The 27,023-nt window shown below is 40.3% G+C and overlaps 1 protein-coding gene across 3 annotated transcripts in view; it reads right to left on the bottom strand.

Annotated features, from left to right (window-relative positions):
• phkb (phosphorylase kinase, beta) overlaps positions 1-27,023 on the bottom strand; it is a 109,723-nt gene that overhangs the window by 50,010 nt on the left and 32,690 nt on the right. For all 3 annotated transcript variants that reach the window (XM_053433465.1, XM_053433382.1, XM_053433542.1), the window contains 7 exons: positions 23,309-23,372; positions 19,666-19,761; positions 17,136-17,333; positions 12,338-12,395; positions 11,291-11,368; positions 9,381-9,539; positions 8,909-9,003 (listed from right to left, as the gene is read on the bottom strand). In XM_053433465.1, the coding sequence (XP_053289440.1) occupies positions 8,909-9,003; positions 9,381-9,539; positions 11,291-11,368; positions 12,338-12,395; positions 17,136-17,333; positions 19,666-19,761; positions 23,309-23,372 (748 nt within the window). The remainder of the gene's footprint in view (positions 1-8,908; positions 9,004-9,380; positions 9,540-11,290; positions 11,369-12,337; positions 12,396-17,135; positions 17,334-19,665; positions 19,762-23,308; positions 23,373-27,023) is intronic.

Raw genomic sequence — 27,023 nt, 5'->3', positions numbered from 1 at the left:
GTTTGGACGTATGGACCAGCGGTATGTCTGGCGTGTGAAAGGACAGGCTTAGGACCAGAAGAATACCATCCCCACAGTCCAGCATTGAGGTTGGTCAAAGAGGATGTTGGGCTGTTTTTCTGCGGCAGGAACTAGCAATCTTTATTGTGTACATGGCATCATGGATTCACAGAAATACCAGGCCATTTTAAAGAGGAATGTGATGCCTTCTGTTGACAAATTAAACCTTGCTGATCATTGGATTTTTCAGCAAGACAATGATCCAAAGCAAAACCTCCAAGTCCACCAAAGCTTGGTTGAGAAAAAGATCCTGGAACATCCTGGAGTGGCATTAACAGTTACCAGATTCAAATTTGATTGAAAATCTTTGGTGGGATTTAAAAAAGGCAGTTGCAGCATGGAAGCCATCAAACATCACTGACCTAGAGGCTTTTGCACTTGTAAAATGGGCAAAAATTCCAATCGAGAGGTGTAAGAAGCTTGTCCGCACTTACCGAAAACATTTTTTATAAGTTATAAAAGCTAGAGGATGCGCCACAAAGTACTGAAGCTGGGGGGTTGAATAATACTGAACATGCACATGTGTTGAAAGAGTTACATTTTTCATTTGAACTTTAAAGTTAAGTCAAACTCTGCTGTCAAAATAACCAAAATACACATCAATAAATATCCTTTGTTGTTTGATGAGGTTTTTTTGTAATTTATTGTCATTATCTGTCATCCACATCACTATAATGTCTATTGAGGTGAGGGGGTTGAATATTTCTGATCGCAACTGTATGTGCATAGTTATTCTGTGCTTCACAAATTTGTTCTGTAACCCTAACTAACACATTTTTGACCAACACAGTCCATAAAGTCGACTTGAGAATCTTGATTAATTGATAGAAGTATGTGACATTACCACTTCACGACAGCAAGAAACACGGGTAAAAAAATCAAATGTGTGACTAATTTAGTTTATGGTCGGACTCATTGGTGGTGAGCCACACTGGGATGTTGATTCTACATTAGATACTTGTGCTAAGATAAAACATTTTTTAAATAGAGCAATGTATTTGTGGTGCCCAGGTTCCTCTGAAGAAAGCCAGGTTTCCGACAAACAATCATTTTAAATATACAGAATGAAATTAGGTCATCTCTCTTTTTCTGCCTCCCTCCCTTTCCCTGTATGTTTCAGCTTCATTCCCTCTCTTCTCTCTGACCCTCTTAACCCCCCTCCTTGTCCTGCCCCCACCCCTTCGTTCCTCTTTTCCACCTCTCCTCCAAGGACGTACACTCGTTCCCCAAGCAGTTCTATCCAATCGGGGGCCTCTCTTGACCCACGCCTTATCTCTGATTGATGAGTGACGGCTCCAGCAGAGTGGACCACATAGCAACTTTTCCATTAACCTTGTTTTCACATGGTGCCAGATATGAATGTATAGATATGAGGGAAATCGCCAAAGCCAAAGGTTCCTCAAGAGTTTTACAAGGTCACAGTTGAGTGGTGCGTCGCTTTGTTTGTAATTCACACAAGAATTGCTCTTGCAAGCATTTGGGTGCATGTTTGTGAGAGTACGTGGCCTGTTGAATATACACCAAAAAAACAGAATGAGGCAGATGGAGGAAAAGATAAAGAGAGTGTGTGACACTGCTGCCATGCCAGAACAGCTTAGTGAATTAGCAGGGTAACATTAAAAGCAAGTGTGTGGCATAAGGAACATAACCAGCTAATTCACTTTTTATAGCTATTCGTGACTTGTCTAACCCCCCCAAGTTGCTACGCCTGCTGCGTATTATTGCATGTTTGTCAGTGGGATGTCACGCCACACTCCCAAGGGTGCGTTTGATCTGACTCACCCTCACAGCGCCGGCAGCGAGCTGTCTCTTGTGCAGATAAAGCCCCAGCACAGTTGACCACTGCTCATTGGTTGCTTAATATATGGAAAGCTGCACTTATCCACAAAGTCAAGCTACAAATAAAATCTATTTGTGACTAATATTTGGACACAGTAGTGCCAGCAGCACTGTAGTAAAGCATTTAAGTTGATTTTGCAAAAAATATCCACATATCTAAGTTGAGTAGCTTTATGTTCGAGCTTCATATTATATTTAACATGCTTGAAGTTCATTGCATAAATGCCCCATTCACCAACTAAATCTCCACTTCCCACCCTCAAAGTGCTGCTTGTTTGAGGTAAAGCCAGTGTTTCCGTCCTGCTAAGATGTACACATGATGCAAATTTAATACATCTCGCCTGCACCGACGGGGGGGGGCTCCACAAGTATGAGACCACTTTCCCACGTGCAATATGGGGAGTATGTGCTGTGTAATCGTAATTAAATTTAGACTTGCCATATAAAATTGATGCTGTGTTGTGCACATTCTTAAGACGTCCTGCCTGGGCAGTGTTGCTACGTCAGCTGCAACACGTCGGGAGTCACTACTTCTTCTGCAGGGCATTTCCGGGTGTCATAGCGGGGTTTATGTGGGAACGAGATTGAAATTATGTGACAATAAAAAAAACGGTTACATTGTGATGTTGTAAACTATCAAGTGGATTAAGCTGCTAATTTGTATTCAGGGCGAAACACATTAAGACTGCAGATGTAATCATATTTTTATGCAGCTGATACTCAAGTTATGTCTCGTGTCGTATCATCCGATTGTACAAAATTGGGTGCAGTAGATATCTAGGTGCAAAGGATGTACATGATGCATTAGCTACTTAAAGTGGTATCTGGACATTATTGTATAAGGTGGGTACAACCTTGTCAGCTCCTACGCACATTTTTCTTTTCAATTCTGAATCCCAGAGCTCAAATAACCCTGAGGTAACCTTATGTAAGTCTATATGTGGAAGCACACAGGACAATAGTGGAGTCTATTCATGTGTTTAATATTGTGCAGCATTTCATTCTCCCCCAGCTGTGGAATGAATTCATGCAGGGACTTTAAGTGGTAGCACAACATTCAGTATGAATAATACACGCATACATAAACACACAAACAAGCTTGCAAATAACAGCATCCAGGAACACACATATGCACACGCACACACGCATATGTCTTATACATAGACTGAGATTGTGATATGTAAAGATAGATCCATGCTCATACATAGCACATATTTTTGAGGGGAACACAAAATGGGATGTAAATAATACACATACACAGAGGAAGAAAGAGGGAGTGTAGACATCACGCCTTAACTGCATGTGAAAGCTCAGCACGCCCATGTGCCTTTCCTGCCTGCAGACCAAACACTCGATGTCAATGATGCAGAGGCAACAAGACAGCTGCTATACACACACACACACACGCACACAAACACGCACAGGCGCGCGCACACACACACACACACACACACACACACACACACACACACACACACACACACACACACACACACACACACACACACACACACACACACACACACACACACACACACACACACACGCACACACAGGCACACACACAGGCACACACACAGGCACACAAACACACAAACACACAGTCTTCCTTAAAGCGTAAAATAGTAAACTAAAATAGTGTAGCTACCTCCACCTACTTTCCTGTTTCTCCCCTTTTTTCTTTTCCTGTCCTCACATATTTTTTCTGCCAAGTTCAGACATCTTAGCCAACGCCACATGTATGCAAGTTGTCTGGCTCAGATAGTGTGAGAGAGACAATCACACGAATAACAATCGATAATAAAAAAAAAAGGAAGAATAAAAATCAGGGAGAGGTTGTAAAAAGCTATTAGCAGAACAAAGAGGTAGAAGCAGCAGAGGATAGTAGGAGTAGCGAATTGGGGCCATTTGACCATGAAAAGTGCTCAGCTTAGCGCCAGTCAAATAAATAAATAACAAGATTTAATTTCGCCTGGCTGGGGGCATAGTACAGGTTCTCTTTGAAACGTAAGGTCTCTGCCTTTGGGAAAAGTAAACAAACATTTTATGTTGCAAAATTAACCGTAGCTCATGGATGTATGAGAGGAAGTGAATACATGTACAACACATGGTGATGGTCTGTATTTTGAAAATACATTCACATTCAGACATATATTCTTAAAGTGCTTATATGCGAAGTGCTTTCTATATCACACACCATTAACACTCACAAGTAAGGAGTAATTTGAAGTTAAGTTTCTTTCCCAAGGACACTGGAGGAGTCGGGGATAGAACCACCGACCCTCTGGTAGACCTTAGTGGTAGCTCTCTCTAGATAGTGTGAACTCTTTTGAATGAAATTCGCCTACTGAGCTAGAAAACTTCTCTATCTTACGGATTGCCGTTGACCACAGCGCTTGAACATAGTATTTATCCCACTGCCCCCCCCAACACATCCTCGCTGTGCTAAACTTTGCAGTTAAAGTTCAGGTGTTCTTTCATCGGCCCTATACACAAATTCATGCTCTAGCTGCACTTTGAGCTTCTATTTCTTTATGTTTTGCTACAAGCAGTTCCCGATTGCACTGCTACCACAGATGGACAGACGACAATAAGTGGATTTGGCTTCAACCATACTACTATGTTTTGAATCGAAAAAAGCATTGACTTCAGAGCCGCTACAACAAGAGAGGTTTGGAATCACTGCCGCGCGACCCGGTTTTAGTTTGAAAACTCCGAAAGCTGAGTTTAAGTCGGGACAGTCAGAAATGTAGATGTTTGGAAACGATGTAATAGACACGCACTGATGCTTCCTGATTTGGTCTTTTCGTTTACGACGTTACTTTGGCAGATTGTTCATCATACTATCACGGGACCCCCTTCCATAAGAAAACAACTGGCATTACCCTCGGCTACCAGTGTAGTACGCAACATGGATAGTCGATCATGGGTTTTGGTGACCCTGTTGTCTTTGCTAACAGCTGTTGTGCAGTGAAGTTCACTTTACAATGATGATGATGGCACACGCATGCCTAGTGTATGTAAGTGGTCACGGGACAGGTGCTTTAGTATGGATGGGGATTTAAAGTTGGAAAACGCCACAATGCTTTGTGTGGACAGAGTTCGTTTCAGTTTGACCCCAGTCCTTTCCTTTAAATTTTGGATTGGTCATCTGTGGTTTACAACAGAGAATGTGACACAGTCGGACAGTGTACTTATTATGGCAATATATGTCTGTACTTTCAGATGTGATGTGAGGCACTGTCCAACTCTGAGAAGATGAGAGTGGAATCTACCGGGTTCAAAGGGTTAATGGGCTCGCATGAGCACCAAGCCTTCATCTCCCCTTCCCTCTGTGTCCCCCCCATCCATTGGCGCCGTGCACTACAGCGTATGTGACAGCAGCAAACCATTTACGGTCTGAAACATTCACCTTGACGCTCCAGTGGGTGGGCCGAAGTCATCAACTCCTCCCCACCGATACACCCTGTCCACTGGTGAAATGGAGCACAATCAGTTCGCCTTCACGGTTTGCCTTAATCTCAGTAACAAGTTGTCGGCTCTTTAATAACCTCATTAACAAGTTGTGTGGTTCCGTTTAAAATGGAAACATAGTGCCTCATCACTGGCAACAAAGCACCACGCCAGCAATATTAGTTTTTCCTCTTATATATATTAATATAGTCAAAGTAAAACTACCCATTTGAACATTTGAACATTTATTTGCTTGGACCACATGTGGCTGAAAACATCATACTAGATGTGATAGGCTTTTGTTGATGGGCTGCCCGCAGAGCGCTGCCTGCTGCCATTAGAGGCCGGGCTCACAGCAGGCCATCATGCTGCCTGAACATCCAGTACTGACAAAGTGTATTGTGATGAAACTTCAGATATACTCGACGAAAAATGCAGCCTACCTGAGGGGAGTCTGGCATTGCTCACACTGAACACTAGTTTGGAGGCTGGATTCATAATGGCATTGCGGCGCTGCATGTATTCATCCCATCTCCCTCCAGTGAAAATCACTCTGCATCACCTAACACTTGTAAGCTGATGTGATTTTATACTAACTTAATCCCAGTTGAAGGTTTTGACAGCTTGGAAAGAAAATCATTCACAATTTTACAAATACCCAGTTTGTTCTGTCATCAATGATTCCCTACTGGGGTATTTTTGTACCCTTGTGAGACATTAAGTTATCACACTGTTGCTGTCTGTTTTATGAATTATATAATAGAAGAAACAACAATTATACCGTGACTGTGACCTTTACAACAGCTGTGGCACCCTGGCAGTCGTAAAACACTCAGATCTCAATTAAGCCTTAATTGACCTGTTAGGTGCTTTATGGCAGGTGAAGAGATGACATAATGAATCATCAGATTATGAAAATTCCAGACCTTGATATGTGAAGAAGAAGAATAGAAGTTCTGGAAGATCAGAAAAAAGTAGTGCACATCATAAGAGTGTAAAAAGCAACGGCTAGGAGTCGATCTGGAGACACAAGCTGTGGACAACTGAAATCAAAGTGGAGCTCTTTGGCCACAATCAGCGATGGTGCATTTGGAACCAAAACAGAATGCAGTTGTACATTCTGTTTGTTTCTGTTATGGGTCATTTTTGTATGCAAACACTTGACCAACACATCCCAAACAATCAGCCCACCCACACTGTAGAAGCTGGAATCTCTCAAACCAAGCTTTAAATGCCAAAACATGTGAACAAAATAATTATAAGGGCCTTCGCTGATGAATTCTGATATGTCTTGCAGAGTTTAAAAAATACATTTTTACCTGTTAGAGGCAAATGTTCAACTCTTTCTCTGTTTCTGTTACGTTTCCTAATGGCTGTCATGCTCTCGTCCATCTCTGTCTTTCTCTATGTTTCCCCTAATCTTTATTTTCTCTTTTGATCTTTCTCCATGCAACCAATATGAAGAAAATTTCACCGCTGTGGATCTATGCTGCTACTTGTTCTAGCTCCATCTTAACACCCCAGATACAAAAAAAACTGAACTGAATACAGAGCGCAGGAGCAGAATGGGACATAGCAATCCACACTGCAAAGCAAAGAGAGTGAACCGTCAGGGCCACTGTGCACGTATGTCCAACCTTCATCTGTGTGAAGCTCAGAGCTGCTGCTCAGATATGGATTAAACCCCAGACACCACCACTGTTCAGAGACACTGTTTGTCATGGAAATGAACTCAGTTTCATTCCATCTACAATAATGGCCTCTTGCCTAGGAAACAACAGAGTACCCTTCCCAGGTGTTGATGGATGAAGTACATTATTAAAACTTAGCACACATGAATTACACAACAAAGGGAGCAGAGTAGTAGCAGAGTAGTAGCAGCCTACTGGGGTGTTTTTTTATGTTTCGTATAAAAGCAGGTGGAGTTTGATGTTGGAGTTTTGGTGGGTTTCCCGTTGTGTATTAAGGAGTTACTGCATAGCTCCAAAGTTTATTCTCATAGCTGGTGTAGCTATGCCTTAGCTGACGTGTGGCTCATGACATATTTAACTACACACTGGGTTTTGTAATGAGACAAAGTCACTTCAGGTCAAGTACAAATCCATTCCACTCACTGTGAAAAACAAAAATCCAGGTCAAGAGGATACTTCCACCAATCACACATGATTTTAATCCATCTAGTGTTGTGAGTGTGCAATCAGTGGGTTTTATCTGACACTCAACTGTAAAACCTATAAATTAAATGCCTGAAGTTAGGGTGTTTTGACACTTGGTGTAGTTTCATACAGCTCAACTCACTGAATATAATAACAAGACTGCTATCATGTATTTTATAAATATGTTGTTGGTGCTTGCCTTTTATGGAGTAGCTGGTACTATCTGCTATACATTTCTTTTTTTTAAATACATGTATTGGTTTATACCATAACTGTCATGTCTCATGCTATGACCAAAGGTCATGTTATTGTTTTTAGTTGTTTCACGTATTCAATTCCTTGTTTTATTTTGTAGTATGTGTATTGTCACCTCATTTTAGAGATCTTCACTTCCTGTCCTCATGTGTGTCCATGCCACGCACAATAGCTGTGTCTCAATTTGGGGGCCACATCCTTCGGAGGCTGCACTTGAAGGATGATCTGCAGTTTAAATGTCTGTGCAGCCCATGACGGATGCATCTTACTTCAGCTGCGTAGACCGGGTCTAGCTAAGTGATACAGCTTCTAAATTGAGACACAGCTTTTGCAAGCATCCGCCCTTCTCTGACATAGAAAATAAACGCAAGACACGAACAGGGGTTCATTTTATGTTGCTCATTTTACTCGCTCAAGTTATATTAAACGATAACTTCAGTGATAACAGTTACCCAGATTCAGCTCCTGGAGGAGACAATGAAATTCCCTAAGCTGTGTGCACTATTAGTCTAGTCTTGTTGGCCTCTTTGTTCTTCTCAATTAATTATCCAGAGCAGACTCCAATAAGGTTTTGTTAAAGGGCAGTAATAAAAACAAAATTACCGCACCACAGCCTAAGTCTTCATATATTTGTCCCATTGACAACTGGTTAAACATTTCAATGAATTTGCTTAATGCAGACTTGATTCATCATGTTAAAATAAAAAAAATTGTGACCGTCGACCTCTCAAATGTAAGATGCAGCCATTTAACGGCAAATCTGGCAAATACTTCAGAGAAAGTGTGTATTCCAGGGCTTTTCTCCATTCTTGGACAATGTGGGTTCAGAAATTCAAAGCAATATATCAAATCACTATTTATGTAAAGATCAAACAGTCAAAGTTGACTTTTTTGTTACCATGTATTTACTGCTTGAAAATATCATATACATTCCAAATATAAAACTTTTAGTTTCTTTCATCATGAGTGGGCAGTTCACTTGCAGCCAACTCTCTGTATCTACAGCAGAAAGCTATTAGGCTACTTGATTTGCTCTCTAATTCACAAGGGCTAGTACAAGTTTACAAGGAGCACTTGAATGTAGTAGCACACTGAGAATGAAAGCCAGGGACAACATTGAATCACAGTCACATTAAAGCGTATACCTGATTGGAGTATCGCATGCTGACGTTACGCTGGTCCTGTCGGGGCACGTAGCGGTGGATAGGATCAAGATCTTTAGGGCTGATCAATTCATCCACTGTAATATGAACGCACACATACAAACATAGACATGTAGACAATTAACACACACCCACATTTACAAGATATAGAAAGTGTTAAATATATGTATAAATATTTCATATTTTTTACATAATTTAATGACACACAAGGATGAGTCAAACTGAATCCTCTGTAGTAAAAATTACATTTACATCGCTTCATCATTAAACAATCATAAATATAATAAGAACGAATTGATGTTAAGCTAATTTAAACTTATCTTCTGTAACACAAAATGTGGTATAATAAACCCTATGGACACATTAGTAATGAGCTTACAGACTGAAATTAGAGCAGAGTGGCTGTCACACACACACACTCACACACTCACACACACACAGTATACTGGCATACCCAGCAGTTTGGCGATGTTGTACAAGGCCTGACCCCAGAGGAAGACCTTCCCATCACGTCCAGAGTTGCTAGGGAAACGCTTCTGGCTCCCGTGCTTGTTCTGCTCCGCCTCCACAAAATCGGCCGGTACGTAGTAGTATTTGGGGACAACAGCATGACCTGGCAAGAGGGACAAGGACCGTGAGCAGTGTATGTGTGAGTGTGTGTGTGTGTGTGTGTGTGTGTGTGTGTGTGTGTGGAGAGACCACCCTTTACTATACTACAGAAACCAAACTAAAGTAAGACTTCAGTAGTGACAATTAGAAGCAACAGTTCACTCTCTAGAAAAGTGCTATTATCTTTTAAACCAATTTCCTCCTCAAGAAAAACATTTTCACGTTTTGGCATACATACTTTCTTTATTCAACTGTCATTATGAGACCTCTTCTTTACCATTGGCACCATTTCCTTATACCAAGAAAGATAAGTATAGTGGTGAATGCATCCAAGACAGATTGAGGACACAGTTGAGATCCTCACCACAGTCACAGTCACAGCAGTGTAAATGCAAATGTGTCCTGTGTCACATTAAGGGACTGCCAACACGGCTGATGTCCTCTGACCTGCTTCAGTTTCATCATGAAATAGAAATATTTGTACACCTCTCAATGGTTCACATAATTTGATAAATTGATAGCAACCTACCAAATTCTCAACATTGACTCCCAAGATGTTTATTATTAATTTCTTTTTTTACTTTTTCAAATGAATAAAACCTTAATTAACCGCAGAGCTGACACAAACAGGCCTGTCCATTTATATTCAGGCTGGCTACAGACAGCAAAATATTTGCTCTCTGTGAGCAGAATTGATATAAGTGTGGTATTTGCATATAGAGCAGAGAAGAGGTCACAGGAAACCCATGGAGATGCTTATATAATGACACACATTCATACAATGTATCTGTCTGCAGCCCTTTCTCTTTCACACATCATTCACACATAATGTAATTTGCAGTTCTGGGCATGCGGATTGGAAGAGTTTCATGTGTATGGGTATTTTATGTCTGCTCAACTACCTGTAACAAAACCTACAAAATCTAAAAAATTACACTTTCAATAAAGGATCTGTGTCAAACACTGATTTTACAAATGATAAAGGTTCATAAAGGTATTTATTAATTCAGTATGAATTAAACCTTATTAAAGGAAAATACTGACTCAAATGCTGACACAACTGGACTGAGATGTCCACTCATAATAGCACAGTAGCATGTTTGCAGCCTACATATGTCTATGCATCATGGGGACAATGGGAGCCCATGACTCCTAGGAGGTCTGTTGGACCTGCACCAGAAAAGACAATGGCAGCCTTTGAAAGCAGCAAACTAATTTGCAGGTTAAGACTTTTCATTGGAATTTAAGAAAGAATAAGAAATCATAATAGTAATGGCCTTTAAAGCCCAGACAATATCTTCATGGGTTTGGTAAATTCATTCATAACCAGTACAAAGGCTCTGTGGAGAGTCAGTTCTGTCTCACATCATGATCCTCTCTGCTCTCCAATTATTATAACCTGTTCTATTATGAACGGACTGATAGAAACTCAAAGCTCCTGACATCCCTATCATTTGACTGTTTCCTTCCACAGCTACAGGCACTGGTGCATATAGAATTCAGACACTCTGCTCGTGAGGAGAGTATGAGTTCACTCGAATGTAACGCCTCTGTGAGCCTCTGTCACTGCATGCGGCGGATGAATATGGATGACACCATTTAATAAGTGAAAGATTTTCATTGCTAGGAGGGAGCAGGAGTCGACTCCGAAGCTCCAAAGTGAATCATAATGATGTCTGATGAGATAAAGTTATACGTGTCTGAGTGTGCGTTTGTGTATCTGTAATTTGTTTACATCAATCGGGAATTACTCACCCTCATATGACTGGAAGATGATGGGATCAAGGAGATCCTGGTATTCTTTGACTTGAGCTTTATTTCCTCTGAACACTCCTGCAACACACAAACACACACACACACACACACACACAGGGATGAAACTTAAAAAAAACACATACTGTCTAAAGCATTAAAAAAATCAATAACAATACAATAACAATACAATAACGTGTGCTGTAGTAAGTATGTGGGGAATGGGACACTATATATGCATGCCTATGTTTCCATTAGTGTGTTTGTATGCATCTGTATGTGGACAAATGTCATTGTCAATAACATTAAAACTGCAAATGATTTAACTACTTTTGATCAGGTTTGCTTCCGAAGCTAAATGCCTCCCCTGTATTCACAAGCTATTGTCTCTAACTCTGTCCGCCCTGTGGTGGTGCTCTACAGGGTTTTTCTCCTGCTGTTGCTCCAAGCATGGCTGTTGACAGAAGTGAGGGTGAAACGGCAAACTCATGGGCCATAAAATCAAAACAATGAGCTGAAAGTTGTTTGAATGCTTAGTAAAGTTGAGTGATCATGGGTGATAATTGATACGTGGGTTCATCTCTGTGAACCATCTGTTTCATATGCACATACAGCAGTAACTTCATCCAGTGTTAATAGAGAATACAAAAGTTGATCAGGGCAGCTTGTGTTTATGTGTTTTGTGTGTTAATGTTAAAGTACTGTTGAATGTGTCACAAATCAAACCCTCTGGGTCTGCCTATCCTGTATGGAAGTGATGAGTGTCATGCTTGTATGGCCTATTGGTAGTGTGGTAATCGGCAACACGGGGGCCATACAGTGCATGGCAGCATTTCACTTTTCAGGGTAATATATTGCCAAATTGCGTACATTTTAGCTAGCTCTGGCTGGCGCTACATAACCGGAAATCAATTATTTTCTCACCTGTCTAAAAAGAGTAGTGCAGCACAACTTATGATTTGGAGCAACGATTTTAAAATGTAATTTCTGTCTTCCTTCCCAATGACTTAAAGCATCACAACAAGCAGCTATGGATAGAACAAGGCTTACCGTCAATCATCATGTAGATAAAAAATATGGGAAACTCGCACTCGATTCCATCAAAAAGCTGGAGAGAGACAGAGAGGGAAGGAATTATTGCCTCTCCACTTCAGAAAGAGGAGAGCGGCACAGGGACTTTAAAGGCTGAACTTTAGTAGCACCGAATATATAGAACAGCAAGGCACAGGGAAAAGATACACAAGAAATGACATTGTGAATGAAAACTGACAAAGAACAACTTCCAAGGTAATTTTTATCTTAATACAAAGTTATGATGTTTGTCGCGACAAGGATAACTGAAGGTCTGAGATGTTTGAGTGTTTATGATAGATTTATGAATCAGTCGATCATTGAACATTTTGAGATTCCAGATAGGTAGACTGGAGATTTCATATTCGAGAGGCCAATAACATGTGTGCGAGGCAAACGTGACCTTGACTTTTGACCACCCAAATCAAATCAGTTAATGTGTGAGTCTAAGTGAACATTTGTGCCAAATTCAGAAAAGATTCTTTCTAAGTGTTATTAAGATAACGTGTTTACAAGTCCAGAACGAGCTTTGCAAGGTCACAATGACCGTAACCTTTGTTTGACAAATGAATGTTTGTGCCAGATAATTTTAGCCAGAAATTAACTATGGCTGTTTCTGATAAATCAAATTCACTAGAACATGAGGTCCTGTGATCTTAACCTTTGACCGTGGACTGGTGGGATATTGGGATTTTCTTTCATACAGAGACAGTTCCAATGTTTAATTTCAAGCAATTTTTTTAAGGTACCTGACAAAGGTGCTACCATGGTTGCCAAACTATCTAAAAAATAAAGAGTCATACATATACAGATCATGATCTTATGTTGGATTTAACAGTAGTTTGACTTTAAGCTGAATCCATGATCTATTATCATGAAATCCTGTAATACATTTGTAAATCTCTACCCAAGATTGGCTGACAGTATGAACACCAACCTAACCAGACGAAACCAACCAAGGGGGGCAGATGTATTTGTGCGTGTTTGAACTGCATTTAACAGGCTAGGTGTTAAAAGCTCTGAGTGAGATGATGGACCATCGTTATGGAAGTCTGTTGATCTATGGATCAAATTTGATTAGCACAATTTTGACCTCTAGTGCCCCCTAAGGAAGCACGTGCGTCACGTTGCTCCACTAATTTAATCAGGTTTTTCATTTCATTAAACCTCTGACTCTTCTTGCCAAGCCGTGATTGACTGAGAGATTGACTCAGTGACTGACCAACTGATCGATCTGAATGATTAACTGATTGACTGTGGGTCCGTGTTTTTTTCAGCCGATTGAATACAGATAAATAAAATCCAGCATGTGAAAGCTGGAGAGGAATTTTTCCAGGACAAACGCTCACAGCGCTATGAACATCATCACTTGTTGGATTATTCTCTAAATATTACTAAACCATAAATCCTATCGCATACCACAGTGTCACAAGTATCACACATATTCACACACCAGCCGTCTGAAGCCGTTAAGTTACACATCACAAGCAATCAAATGATCTTATTTAATTCCAATCGTTCATTCTAAGCTTGTGGTCGCCTACAGAGGACAGACACACAAACAGCAGCAGCGTTAGCAGCTCTGTCTTTACAGAATAACTGTAAGTCTTTAATTCTATATAAACACAACAACTTATAAAGGTCAACTTATAAAAAAGCTGCAAAATAGTAATAGCCATAAAATCCATCATCGCCTCTCTCTCTCGCACACACACATGCACACCCACACACATATACAAACAAAGAGTTGTCTTTCCATGACTTCAGAATACATTTTATTGTCTTAAATAGATTTTCTGGAGACTTACTCTTACTTTTGTTAGGACTTACTAGGGGAGAGCAGGGTAATGTGGGACATTTTTTACATTTGCTCCCCTCTAGGCGAGCTAAAACGATACATCAGTAAAATGTACACATTTCCCATTAATTCAGGATGTTTTCTAGCAATGGAAATGATCAGAATGTCTTCAGGACAAAGGGCAGTGAAAATATGATTGTTTTAAAAAAGTGGTCACACACACACACACACACACACACACACACACACACACACACACACACACACACACACACACACACACACACACACACACACACACACACACACACACACACACACACACACACACACACACACACACACACACACACACACACACACACAATGTCTGTAGGCTTGACTGTGCTTAATTAAATGGTTCAAGTTTGCACCACGTGATTCTGAAGGTATATGCATGGCTTCAAACTGTGTTTCAGCAGAGATAAGAAGCAACAGTAGCTATCAGATGGGGGGAGAGAGATGAGAGGGAGACAAATGAAAGACTGGGGGAGTGCGTAAAGAGACACCGGAGCGGAGGAGGAGGCATATTTAGAGGGAGGGGGAGAGAGTAAAAGAGGGAAGGGTAGAGCTGAGGCAGTCACCCAATGAGGCCTGTGCTTTTTGGTCCACTGAGGCTGTAAACAGGCAGGGATCCCTGGTGGTTTGTGCTTGAGCAGCTCGACTGATTGGTAAAACTGTCTATCACACAGGCTGCTGCTCTCTGTCAATGGTACACAGACAGGGAGCACAGACGTCTGCCCTGCTGTGAATTCTCTCTTAAACAACAACAACAACTTCCCTTGATGTCTTCTGCAGGGAGACCATGTCCAACTGGGTTTTCTCTTCTCCATATGGAGCTCATGCTGTGTTAGACACCCCTCTGGCATTTTATTAATCTGTACGTTGGCATATCACTCAAGGGAGGGGAAATTCACCTTTACTTTTCGACTTATTATCATGTTACACCTAAATATGTTTTACTTTTCTAACATTACAAAAACGTAGGGAGTGCGTGTTTTAAAACTGCCTGTTTGGAACTGTCCATTTCACAGTTTATAATAAAAACTGTAATCCAGCCTGATATAAAGCATTTCAGCAATGAAACATTTTTTGCGCTTTTACTTGATTGACAAATTCCTCTAAAGGAACTGATTCTATTATCGAGTGTTATTGTCATGATGGAGACGAGCGCCCGCAACACCTGAATATCTTCTGAGATTTCTGGAAGGGGGATAGATCTACAGTTTTTTTTTAAAGCCCTAACCATGCAATCTTAAATCTTATGTAATATCTACTGCATTGGGTAATAAATAACACAATGCAGCACTATGTCCTTGTATAATTCGATTACTTTAACTTGCAGTATTTGCTGATGTTGTAGCAAATATATTGCTGTCGGTAGATGGACGGCAAATGGCAACAGCAGTGAGCATTAGTTTACTTTCTGATACTTAATTGGCATCAGTGTCTTCCACAATAAATCTGCCTGCTGGTGGAACTGAGGGCAGGATGGAGCAAAGGCATTACACTCTTATTTCTTAGCCTTAAGAGTCTCTGTATAAGTATTGCTGCAGGATTAAGGAAAGCTATTTTCAAAGTAATCCACATGGTTCAGAGATAGCGCCCTATTACTGCACTACCACTGAAACATTTTTGTGTTTGTTTTCACCTGCAAAACTCTCATTTCCACCTTTCTCAAGTTTCTGACCATTCGGAAGATAAAAGAACAGCCAAAAGCAATTTAATTTGGTGAAAGTGATATTGTTTCAAACATTTTTCAGAGCCACATCGCAGCTGTGAGCGCCACGAGCAGCAATCTGTCAGGTCCTGCTAAAATACATTACAAATCAGGTCACTGCCAGCCACAAGGCTGAACTACATTTTATGTGTGTAGCTGTTTGAAAACATATTTAAAGAAAAGCCTTTTGGAAGTTTTTAGCAGTATTTTCTTTGTAAAAGAGAATTCTTCGAGAAAATAAATACCTGATGGAAGTACCTCAATATCATCATCCGTACTTACTTAATATATACACAGAAACACTAGACTATAATGTACGTTAAATCCGTGTTGTTGATTTTTGGCCACATGGAAGCAGCGCAAGTCATAAACATAAAGTAGATATTGTTAGCAACAGAGTTTTTTCTTAATTCTGGCCATCTGGTTATTGTAACAAAGTACATCTGTTTTGGTCTTCACCAAATATTGATCTAAACATCCCTCTCTTCAGCTGCTTGGCTGCTTTAGATCTTTGTGACTTCCTCCATCTGACTCAACCAGCTCATTCATTCTAGGGGTTCGTTTTGCAGCTTATGCAGTAATATTTTTAGCATCAAGAGTCCAGCCTTGGATGTTTGTTCTTGGTTCACTCTCTGAGCTGAATCTGACATTTCGCCAGGATCACAGGGGATCATAAAAGGACAACGAATATATATATTTGTTGCCTGAGCACACACACAGTGAAACGGGAGAGGTCACGTCACAGGAGGACCTCTTAGCATCATAAAAGGAGTACACCTTTCCAGGCTTATCCGTTTCAAATGTCACACTCAAACTTTTTCAGGTTTGCAGCCAAAGACATGTTCCTTTTCCTCAGATTCAACAGGTGTTTGGCTGAAATAAACTCTAAGCCCATTATTGAACATTGTATTTATACTTGAAGAATTGCTCCTGTTTTGACAACACAGTGTTTTATTACTTTTTAAATATCCATGACCTGAAAATCTGCTTGGGTTCCAGTGGACCGTGACATTTATTCACCTGTCTGCAAAGTTGCTGATGTAGAATTGGTTTTGCTCGCACCTTTCGAAAGGGTCATTCTCTTTATCATGACTTTTGTCTCCAGTGGTGCTTCCCAAGGCCAAGTTCTTTCTTGTATTTTAGTCTCATAGGATAATGTCGACTAGCACTTTCAACATTGCAGTATTTGTTGGGGTTTATCTATTGTCTACAACACCCACCTTCATTTCAGCAGGTTTGTAGTAGCGACGATCCTTGTCTTCGTTGGCCGTGCGGTAGCCATCGCGGAGGAAACGTTTGAAGCCATATTTTCCCTTCAGCTTGCGAACTATCTTGTCCAGTGTTTGACTGTACAGAGCATCATCATCCACCGCAAAGGCAGGATAGCTGATGGTTGGGAGCAAGGCTGCATCAGTGTTCTGCAAGTAGAAAAAGGTATCGGTATTACTATTGGGAAGGAAAATCTCTAGAAACTCTGAGAATGACCTTAAGTGACCCAGTCAGAGCCGTGGCTTGAATCCAATCAACACACACTCTGAATAGACCTGAAAATGGCTGCCCCCCAATGGTCACCACCCAACCTGAAAGAGCTTCAGGATCTGCAGTGAGGAATTATACATGATCCTCAAATCCATGAGTGCTAAGCTGGTATAAGGTTGCACTAGAAGACGTTGTAATTGATGCCAGAGGTTCTTGAAATATGGGTCTTAATACTTATGTATTTTATCTTTTAATAAATTTCTTAAATGTTTTAAAGTTCAGTTTTCAATACAGATTGATAAGTGGAAACATATTTTTGTAATAATAAGTGAATTGAAGTCTGGATTCACTGCTTAACAGAGAAAGCCTTTGGTTAAGAACAGCACAGTTGCCTTATTTAAAATCAAGGACTGCCAAATTAAATTTCAATTGGAGCAATCGTTAGGAATGAATATTGTTATTAGGCCCGACAAACTCTTATGACTGGTCATATAACTGGTCTAATACTCTCATTACATTTTGTATGGTTACTCTATTAAGCAATGGAAATGAAAGCTATTAAGTACCAGCTTCACTGCAAAGAGCTATGAATATTTAAGCTTTATTCAAATGCAAAAGAGCTTCCATAAATTAAACTTGCTCTCCATGTTCTGTATGGGCTCTGCTGTCTACGCGCTGACAGAACTAATAACAGCAGTGAAGTGTTTTCTTTGTGTCACAAACAGCCATGAACCAGTTTGTCAGTGTGAGATGTGTTTAACTGTTTGATGCCACTGTTATGTCTTGAACTATAGTCTTATTTTTAATTTGCGCGGATCTCTACAGTTCATGGAGGAGCCAATTGCTGCTCCGTCTACTCCAGTTCTCTCATATTGTTCGACTTCGTGTTGCAACCCCAATCTACATGTTAACATCCTCGACAGCTGTGGCAGCTAACAGATCACATTCGGTGCTGGTATTGAATGGGTCTAGGATTAAATATTGTCTTACAACATTCTGCCATAGTAAAAGAGTTACAGATTATGTCTTGATACTTTGGTTCTCTTCACTTCATCTGGTATGTTCCTCTCTCGCTCTTAACTACACTTTTTAACGTCAATCTCTACGGCTACAACGCCATGTCGTCCAATTACACTAATTTCCCCACACGCTGATGGCGGCTATTCTGCCTGAAATATTCAGCCCTCACAGTGAGAGAGTGGTGATCATTTAAGTGCCTGCAAGCGGTGGAGTGGAGAGAAGGGAATGACTTTTCTCCTGCTTTCCCTCTGTTCATTCTGCTGCCTTTTTTTAACTTTACCTCCCTGCAGCTCTGCCACCACTTGTCAACAGGGAACCATCAAAAGCACAGGGATCGACAGTGCCGTGAAGGGCACCGTGAGGGAAATGCACCGTCCAAGTACAGATATTCACTTGACGTATTGACATTAGTAAGTGGTTTGTTCGATGTGTGAAATTAACCTTTTAAGATTTGGCATGTGTGTGGCAGGCTTCTATTTCAGTCTTTGATTGGTAGAGATTATGCACACAGCTGCTCCTCAGAGTGAAAGAGAGCAAGAAGGGGGGGATGAGGTTGCAACAACATGCAATAGACAACTTTTTTCTAAGATCACACAGAGATCAGCTTACTAGCTCTGAGCCTAAACTTATTTAAATAAACAAAAATAATATGTTATGCAGTGATATAATTGTGTGACAGTGACAGTGTGTCTTTTTTTTTAAACAAGACAAAAAATTCTACAGTCCTTCCAGATTCTACCTGATGTTGTAGGCAGAGTTTAAGTTAAATGTTAACATCAGCTTGCTAGCAGGAGTAACATCAACCATGTAAATCATCTTGGATTAGCTGGATAGCTGCTAACATTTGCCAATAAGCACTTAAGTCTGTTGAGATAAATTAAAAAATCACTGATGTTAAACTCATAGCTGTGGTAGATAAAGGGTTGTAGGATCACCAGACAAAGTTGAGTGTATCCTCTGGGCACTTTGAACATTGACCATTTACAATCAATTTCATTGATGTTGCGATTTTTCACAAAAAGATCTCCATTAGTCAGTAGACTTAACGCCATCGAACCAAGACTGTATAAAATATTATGATAATGGATGTTAAGATATGGTCTTGACCAAAGTGAAGGAGAGGTTGACATAGTCGTCCCTTAAGCCACTGTACAAACATGGCTTAACATTTCAAATGTATTTTTACAATGTGTCTAGATTTTATATAATTGCTCATTGTAAATGATCTCTACAAATCTGGCAGGGACTCACATGGGAGCGAGACTCTCTGGGCAGCAGGGAGCAGAGGGTTTGCCTGTTCCTGTTGTGGGCGTCCAGGTCCACAAATATCACCGACCACGAACAGCCCTGCAGAGCAAAACACATACATAAGACATCATTGAGACGGCTGAACTATTCACCTTTCACAGAGACAACAGCAACGTAGGTTACATAACACTAGAGATTCATTATTCGTATTATTCTTCCATATTTATCAGAAAAAAATAGAGCAACTTTTGCTTAATTTGTACATTTTCTTTGCTAACAAACAGCTTTTGTTTTTACCATGATGTGTTTGAAAGACATGAGAAAAACATAATCTGAGCAAGGAGGCTTGATGCTGCAGGATAGGAAAGTGATGACCTGGGCCAGCAGGGTCGGGACTAACTTCAGCAGAGGCAGCTTTCCACTGCTTTGGCAAGTAGAGCAGTGACATTTTATTCTGAACATGAAGTGTTTGCACTTGATTTGTTAGCCCTCATCTGTTAAGGCTAACATTGGTTATGTAGCATTAGCATACAGCTTACGAATAGCTCCTTTGAAACCCACTTTAAAGTGCCCACCATCACAACTCACACCTCCGCACATCAAAACACACTCTTTCACTGTAAGAGGCTGATCTTTTTGGGTTGCCTGTGTTTTTGGAGTACAGTGTGGGAGTGCTTGAAGAAGAGTGAGTCAAAAGTCATCCCATCACAACAAAGTGATGCTAGTACAAAGTCAGCCTGTGTGTCCAGTGCACTTAAACAACTCTGGGAGAGAGGGAGGGCGGCAGTTCATGTTTTTACTTAGTCAGGCAAGTGGTCAAACATGGCCCGTTCATCCGTCCATCAGCTTTGCCCACATAAAACCAACTGAGTCAATTTCTGCTACCTGCTAAGGAGTTTCTAATGTAATGCTAGATGCATTATGTATGAATATTGTCAGATTCTATTTTTGTCCCTGCAAAAACAGGTCTTGTCTGGACTTTTAGTCAAATCAGCAAGCTTTCTTGTGGTAGTTTGCATAATGCAGTGGATTGCTGGCCAGCTATGTAGGCAGCTGCATGACACATCAGTGAAGTGACCCTCTCAGAGAAACCTTTTCTGCTGTTACTGCAGCACAATGTAAGAAGTACGGTTTTCCTTGAATGTGTGCTCAGGCTGTGGTTGCATTCAGTGGGTTAACGTTTTCTTTATCTAGCAAAACTGAATATTCCAAACCGTCTTTTCTGTTGGTTAACACTTTACAGTCTCATCTGGAATAAGAGCAGCGGAGAAATATTTGTATTTGTTTAATTTTCTATTTATTTTGAGCTTACCACACAGTTTTTAAGTGATGAACCTGTGGTGTCCATCTATTCATCATATGTACTGCTTATCCTTTGCGGGTCACAGGGGGAGCTTGAATTAATCCCACTCAACATTGGGCGAGAGGTCATGAGTTTATCAAAGGGCCAACAAGGGTTGTAGTGTCTCCAATTAACAAAACCCCAATCTGCATGTCTTTGGAGAGTGGAAAGAAGTCAGAGAACCCAGAGAAAACCCACACAGACACAGGGAGCACAAGCAAACTCCACACAGTAAGAAAACCGAAATTTGAACCTGGATTTGAATAAAACCAGGATTCGAACCGAGAACCTTCTTGCGGTGGGGCTACTGTGCTCAACGCTGCATGCTGCTATTGAGATATCCATTTATGGTAAAAGTGACATCCAAGGCATTTTAAAATTATGTTGTATGTTTTGTGGGTCGGTTGATCTGCTTCTTGTGATTTTCCTTTTATTCTGGATTTCTGTTGATTTTAATGCTGGTAAAACACTCACACTCCTACCCCGATCATTTTTACAACAGTTGCAGTGCTTAAACGAGTCCAGCTGCTTTTAAAGCACATCTATGTATTTTAGTTTTTTTGGCCTACATCATTCAGTTCAGTGACGCTTCTGAAACTGAACAACATTAAAAAAGGTCATATTGCTATAAACAGTTCTGTAAGGAAGGGGGGTTCTGAAAGCTGAACTGCATGGCACCCAGGGGACACATACTGGTCAGGAAGATGGATCAAATATCAACAAGAGGTAGAACAAATCAGAACCACTACCACCTACTCAAGGGATTTAGCCCTGATAATGTGATTACAATATGAGTCAATTATGAGCCACCATGATCTATTCCAGCAAGGCATCAATGTCAATGCTGTTATTATAGTATATAATTAAAGTTTGAAAGTTGAATATGCATTCTCCTTTCCAAGACCATATAATGACACAATGCGTATCAGCTTTCTGGGCAGTGATATGCACAAATTAAACTCAAAGATTCATGTGTGCAAACAAATCTAAACTATTCTAGGGGAATTAGATAACTAAGGAAAAATGGGGCATTGCTGGATTGAGGTAGGTGTGTGTCTGCTCCACTGCATCCCTGCTCTTTGACTGTGTGAATTAGGTGACAATCCCTGGATAGAGAGCGTAACCTGTTAGGATTTGATTGTCCATCCGTGTGTGTACACAGCTCTGTGAATTTAATGACTGGCTTTAAAGCTGAAGAATCCTCCTCTCGCAGAGATGAATTTAATCCCCCCACTTCGACTCATCGGCCCGCAAAGCTGCCATCTTTGCATCGGTTTCTGTGGCTCGTGAGGATCATGGAAAATCAAAACTTCATATACCGAAGGCTGCCTGTCCATTGATCAAGTACAACGGCTAAATGTGTCACACACCCACCAGAGTCTACAGCAGGTGTAAAATGTGATAGAGGACTTCATAATGTGCTTAATGTTGCAGTTAAAGGCTTTTGGGCAGGGGGGGGGGGGGTATGACTTGGTGTTGGAAGGATGAGAGTTACCTGGAAAAGCAAGAATGATAGTGATAATTTATAATCAGGTGAATAACTTGAAGCACTTCCACTCCCACAGAGGGACAAGAAACTGGATGTAACACACACACACACACACGGAGAGTGTGGATCATGGATCATAAAGCAGCACTTACAAATGGATTCTGAAAAAAGCTGCACTCGATGACAGAATCTATTTCCAGGCATGGTTAAAGCCCATAACTGTGCAGCTGATCAGAAGAGAAATACCAATGCTGACTTTAACATGCACTCATCCTCACGACACCACACCATGTTCAGAAGCATTAGGTGGCTTGAGAAGCCAAGTGGAGAAAATGGAGCACAACTGGAAAAAAAGAGGAAGAAGCAGAAGATAAGATAATAGGAGGAGGCTTGTTAAGTGGAAGGCTTCTTTTTCAAACCTATTAGCAGTTGTAACGGATGTCCCCCGAAGCAAGAAAAAAAAATACACATATGCACTAATGGACATTGTAAAGCAGAGCGGGAACAAACATCAACTGTTTGCAGAACCAAACACAAAGTAAATGAATCTCCTGATGGTGACAAAATGTTGCATCCATACTAATTATGCTTCAGATGTCTACAGCCATGCCTTTCCATTCATTGACCTACTGAGGGTGCTGCACGCATCAAGCATCTTGTTGAGGTATGGAGCTGTAATGAGGCCTCTGCAGGCCTCTCTTGAATTAGAAAGTAGACCGTCTAACTAGAATGCGATCTTGTGTCATGAGACACAACTAGACACAGGTGAAACAGGGCAGGAACATTTTCGAGGAGTAGGTGAATTATTCAAATACCTGGTTTCCAAACAGGTTGAATCCATTGATGGCCTCCAGAGCAGCTTTTGCCAGACCCACAGAGCTGCAGAGAGAAGAAACTGATTTCACTGATTCAAATATACAAAAATATCTTACAATCCATGAGAATGACAACAATTCTTGTGTTGTGATGAGGGCAGTGATATGAACCAATTTAAGTGTCCTTAAATTGTCAAAAGCCCCCCAAAGTACAAAGCACTCAGGATGACACTTGGCTCCTAAATTGCTATGAGCTCAGATTCATAAACCTGAAAGGTCTGAGATTGAGATGCAGACTAAATGTGAATCAATTTCACTGTCATTTTGTCTCCCTTTCTACCCTGCAAACATTTCCCTGGAAAAGAAAAAGGGGGAGGTAAAAAAAATTGAAGCAAACTTGGCGAAGACTGGCAGCAGATTTGCTGACATATCAAAAATGGACTCAATGCCATTAGTGAAGCCTGAATCGACGCTTAAAATACATTGGGTGGTTGGGTTATTCAGCCTGAAAAGATCTCTGTGAAAGTAGCCCTGTAGAAAGCTCTGATCACACACATGCACACACACACACATACAGGAAAATGGCCAGTAGTGGCCAGTGGGGCTGCTAGCACCTCACACAGAGATAGAGGGCATTTGATGCTTCGTCAGGAGACAGGGGTCGTTTTTTTAAATGGTGATTCTAGATAACAGCATCATGATGCAACACTTTACTCTAACAGTAGGAGACAAAGTTTTTGCATGATGAAAATGTTGCTGTAAGACTGCTGTCCATGATATTGTTCTGTGGACTGCCAAAACAATATGATGCTACTCTTACAGTCAATGCCTTTTCATACAGTACTGTCGAGGTCATATTGGGTTGATTGCTTCATTTGCTTTCTTTGTAATTCGGATATTCTGTGGGCCCCTCTTGCCAAACACCACACAATGTCTTATCCCTGGTGCATTGTGTATGATCCCTGTTTGCCCAGGTTTGCTGTGTGTCTAATCAGCACAACAAGATGTTAATGCAGCAATAACTGGAATGGCCCTCAGTTGAGCCCATACCTCCAGTCCCATTAAATTCAATCAGGCTGCAACACATACATATCAGTTTGCTCAATGTGTGTGATTTTTTTCATCAAGTTCAATGAATTAATCCCTGGGAAATCTGTGAAAATGGAAAACATCCTATCTCCCAATGTTAAATAAATAAATAACACTATTCCAGGGCTCATCCCCTGATCCTAATCCATGACAAAGTGTAATGGGTTCTTCCCTGACAAATACCACATATTTCCACCAACCTTTGTAGAAATCAATTTAGTTGTTTTTGTGAAATCTTAATTCTACAAAAACATACAGGCGTGAAAACACAAACTCTTTTGCAGAGGTAATTAAGATTTGCAGATAAGATAACAATCTAACAATGATACAATTCTGGTGGTCATGAAGCTAAGGAGAATATTACCCTGACTATCTGTCCAGCTTTATGCCACTTCATACTGAGTTTGTCAGTCGTTGCATTTAGCTCTGGACCAAAACATAATTGTGTTCTTTCACACTCACAGCCCTCATATCATCGTTTTCCCCTGTGTAGTAGATAGCTGCTCCTGGTGAAAAAGCAGATTTTTACACAACTGAGCATTTAGCAACTAAAGAGACAGATATTTCTCTCTGGTGTTGGTTGAGACCAAATGTTGAGCTAAAAGAGATTCAATATTTGGCTTAAATTAATCGAACAGGACTGAAAATGTTGGTCTGTAACTACTGCTTGTGTAAACAACCAAATATTAGCTGTTCAGCATTTCAACTAAAAAGCTGAAGATAAACCATTTTTGTGTTCATAACTTGCTTCCACTTATCCCAAATGCCAACAATAATAAACAACAAAAGAACAAAAGAAGAGTTACTGAAGGTCTAAGATTGACACTGGCATATTAAAACATGTTTTAAGTCGATGTGGGGAACATGCTCACTAAAGGTTTTTCATTTACACATCAAACAGACACAGAGCAACATTAGCATTCCTTTGGAGTAGTGCTTCTATCAACCTGACAAGTGTAAGTTAAGGTGTTTATGGCCTGAATTTATGAGGGAAATATGCTCTACGCGGTTTATTTGCTATGCTTACTAGCTTTGTGTGTCAGTTGTGTGGTGCTGAACAGGTGCTTCAAGATGGATTTATCAGTTGATGAGAGCGATAGGAGAGAGCTGGCCAGAAAGATAAATAGGCAAGGCAATTCATTTATAAAGCACATTTCATAACAAATTAATTTATTATACTTTATATTTAAGAAAAATACATAAAAATAACAACTAACATATGCTGCCCAGCAAACACACAAACTCATTCACACTAACATTGCTCATAGTCTTTAGAAAAAAGAAAGGTTTAGAGCCTTTTAAAATGCTCCTCAACAAGAGAGGACCAAAATATTTTCTAGTTCAGGACCCTGTGTAATTAAAGTTAAAAGTTGTCTAAAGTCAATACTATGACTCATTAGTTAGTAATACAATTACGAGAAACCATTTAAACTGTTCTGGCTATGACACATTTTCAAAATCAATGGGAGGGCAAAAATAGCAAATTCATCCTGATTATTTTAATTGGGCTGTTGTAAAATTTAATTTAAAACACTATCATGAAATATTCATAAACATATGAGCACAGTCCTGTTTAACTAATTGTAATAAAATTACATTTATCTCATCACAACTTGAGATATTTCAGTACAGCTCATGATTAAGAGATTAGATATGTTACTTTAAATAAACCGCTCCAGTCTGTCTGTTTGACCGAGTGTGGGGATAAACATGACGCAAAAAGCAATTTAAATGATTGATTTGATTTGATATGGATAAACTACTTCTCTCAAATACTCAATACAAACACATCCTGTCCTGTTCTCGTTTTCTGTTTTTGTGCCCACCGGCACTCTGGGAGTAGAAATGACTGCTCAATTAGATTATTTACACATCCTATTTGCATGGCACAATTCTGTATCTGCCCCTGCCCCAGTTCACTATTTGCATTTTTAATCATATTATGCAACTACGTGTGTAAGCTTGCTCAGTAAACGTGGAAATCCAGAGCATGACGGCGAGGGAAAGGAAACAGAAGAGGCACAAGACACAGTGGCTGTACACTACATTGAATTTGTTATCTTTTCTTGAGGATATCTTGGCAAGCTGCTGCCAATAGCCTTGAATTGCTGGAAAAAAATAACTGAAACATTCCTTCTCCAGATAAGCAGTGGTAGAAACTGAGGATCCTTATCATGACACTGGGGGAGAGAGAGGCCAGTTCGTCCTTGGAAGATGAATCAGTTCAGACCAGGTAACACAAACTAAATGTAATTCAGTGGCAGTGCTGGTGTTTTAACATGTGGTCAGAAGTCCATTTTATCATAGAAGTTATTAAGTCAAAGTATTGATCCATCACATTTTACCTCAATAAAGCTTGAGTTACTCATTGATAGAGGTTATATAGTGAACACAGTGTGTATGTAATGACCTTTCCATCAGTACATAAACACCATCCCTAGACACTCATCTGAAGACCCCCCCCCCCTTTTTTTTTTATACATACAGCATTTGCTGCTGCATCATTTTTGCAAAATTATTGTTGCCCCTATATTTGAACCCCTATTTTTTAGTTGGTTGGTTGGTTGGTTTGTAAGATTACACAAAAACTAAGGGGGCAGATTATTATGAAGCTTTCAAGTGTCAA

The sequence above is a fragment of the Pleuronectes platessa genome, chromosome 1, assembly GCF_947347685.1.
Source record: "Pleuronectes platessa chromosome 1, fPlePla1.1, whole genome shotgun sequence".
NCBI lineage: Eukaryota > Metazoa > Chordata > Actinopteri > Pleuronectiformes > Pleuronectidae > Pleuronectes > Pleuronectes platessa.
The sequence above is the reverse complement of the archived record's forward strand: the minus strand, read 5'-3'. Positions and strand labels throughout refer to the sequence as shown.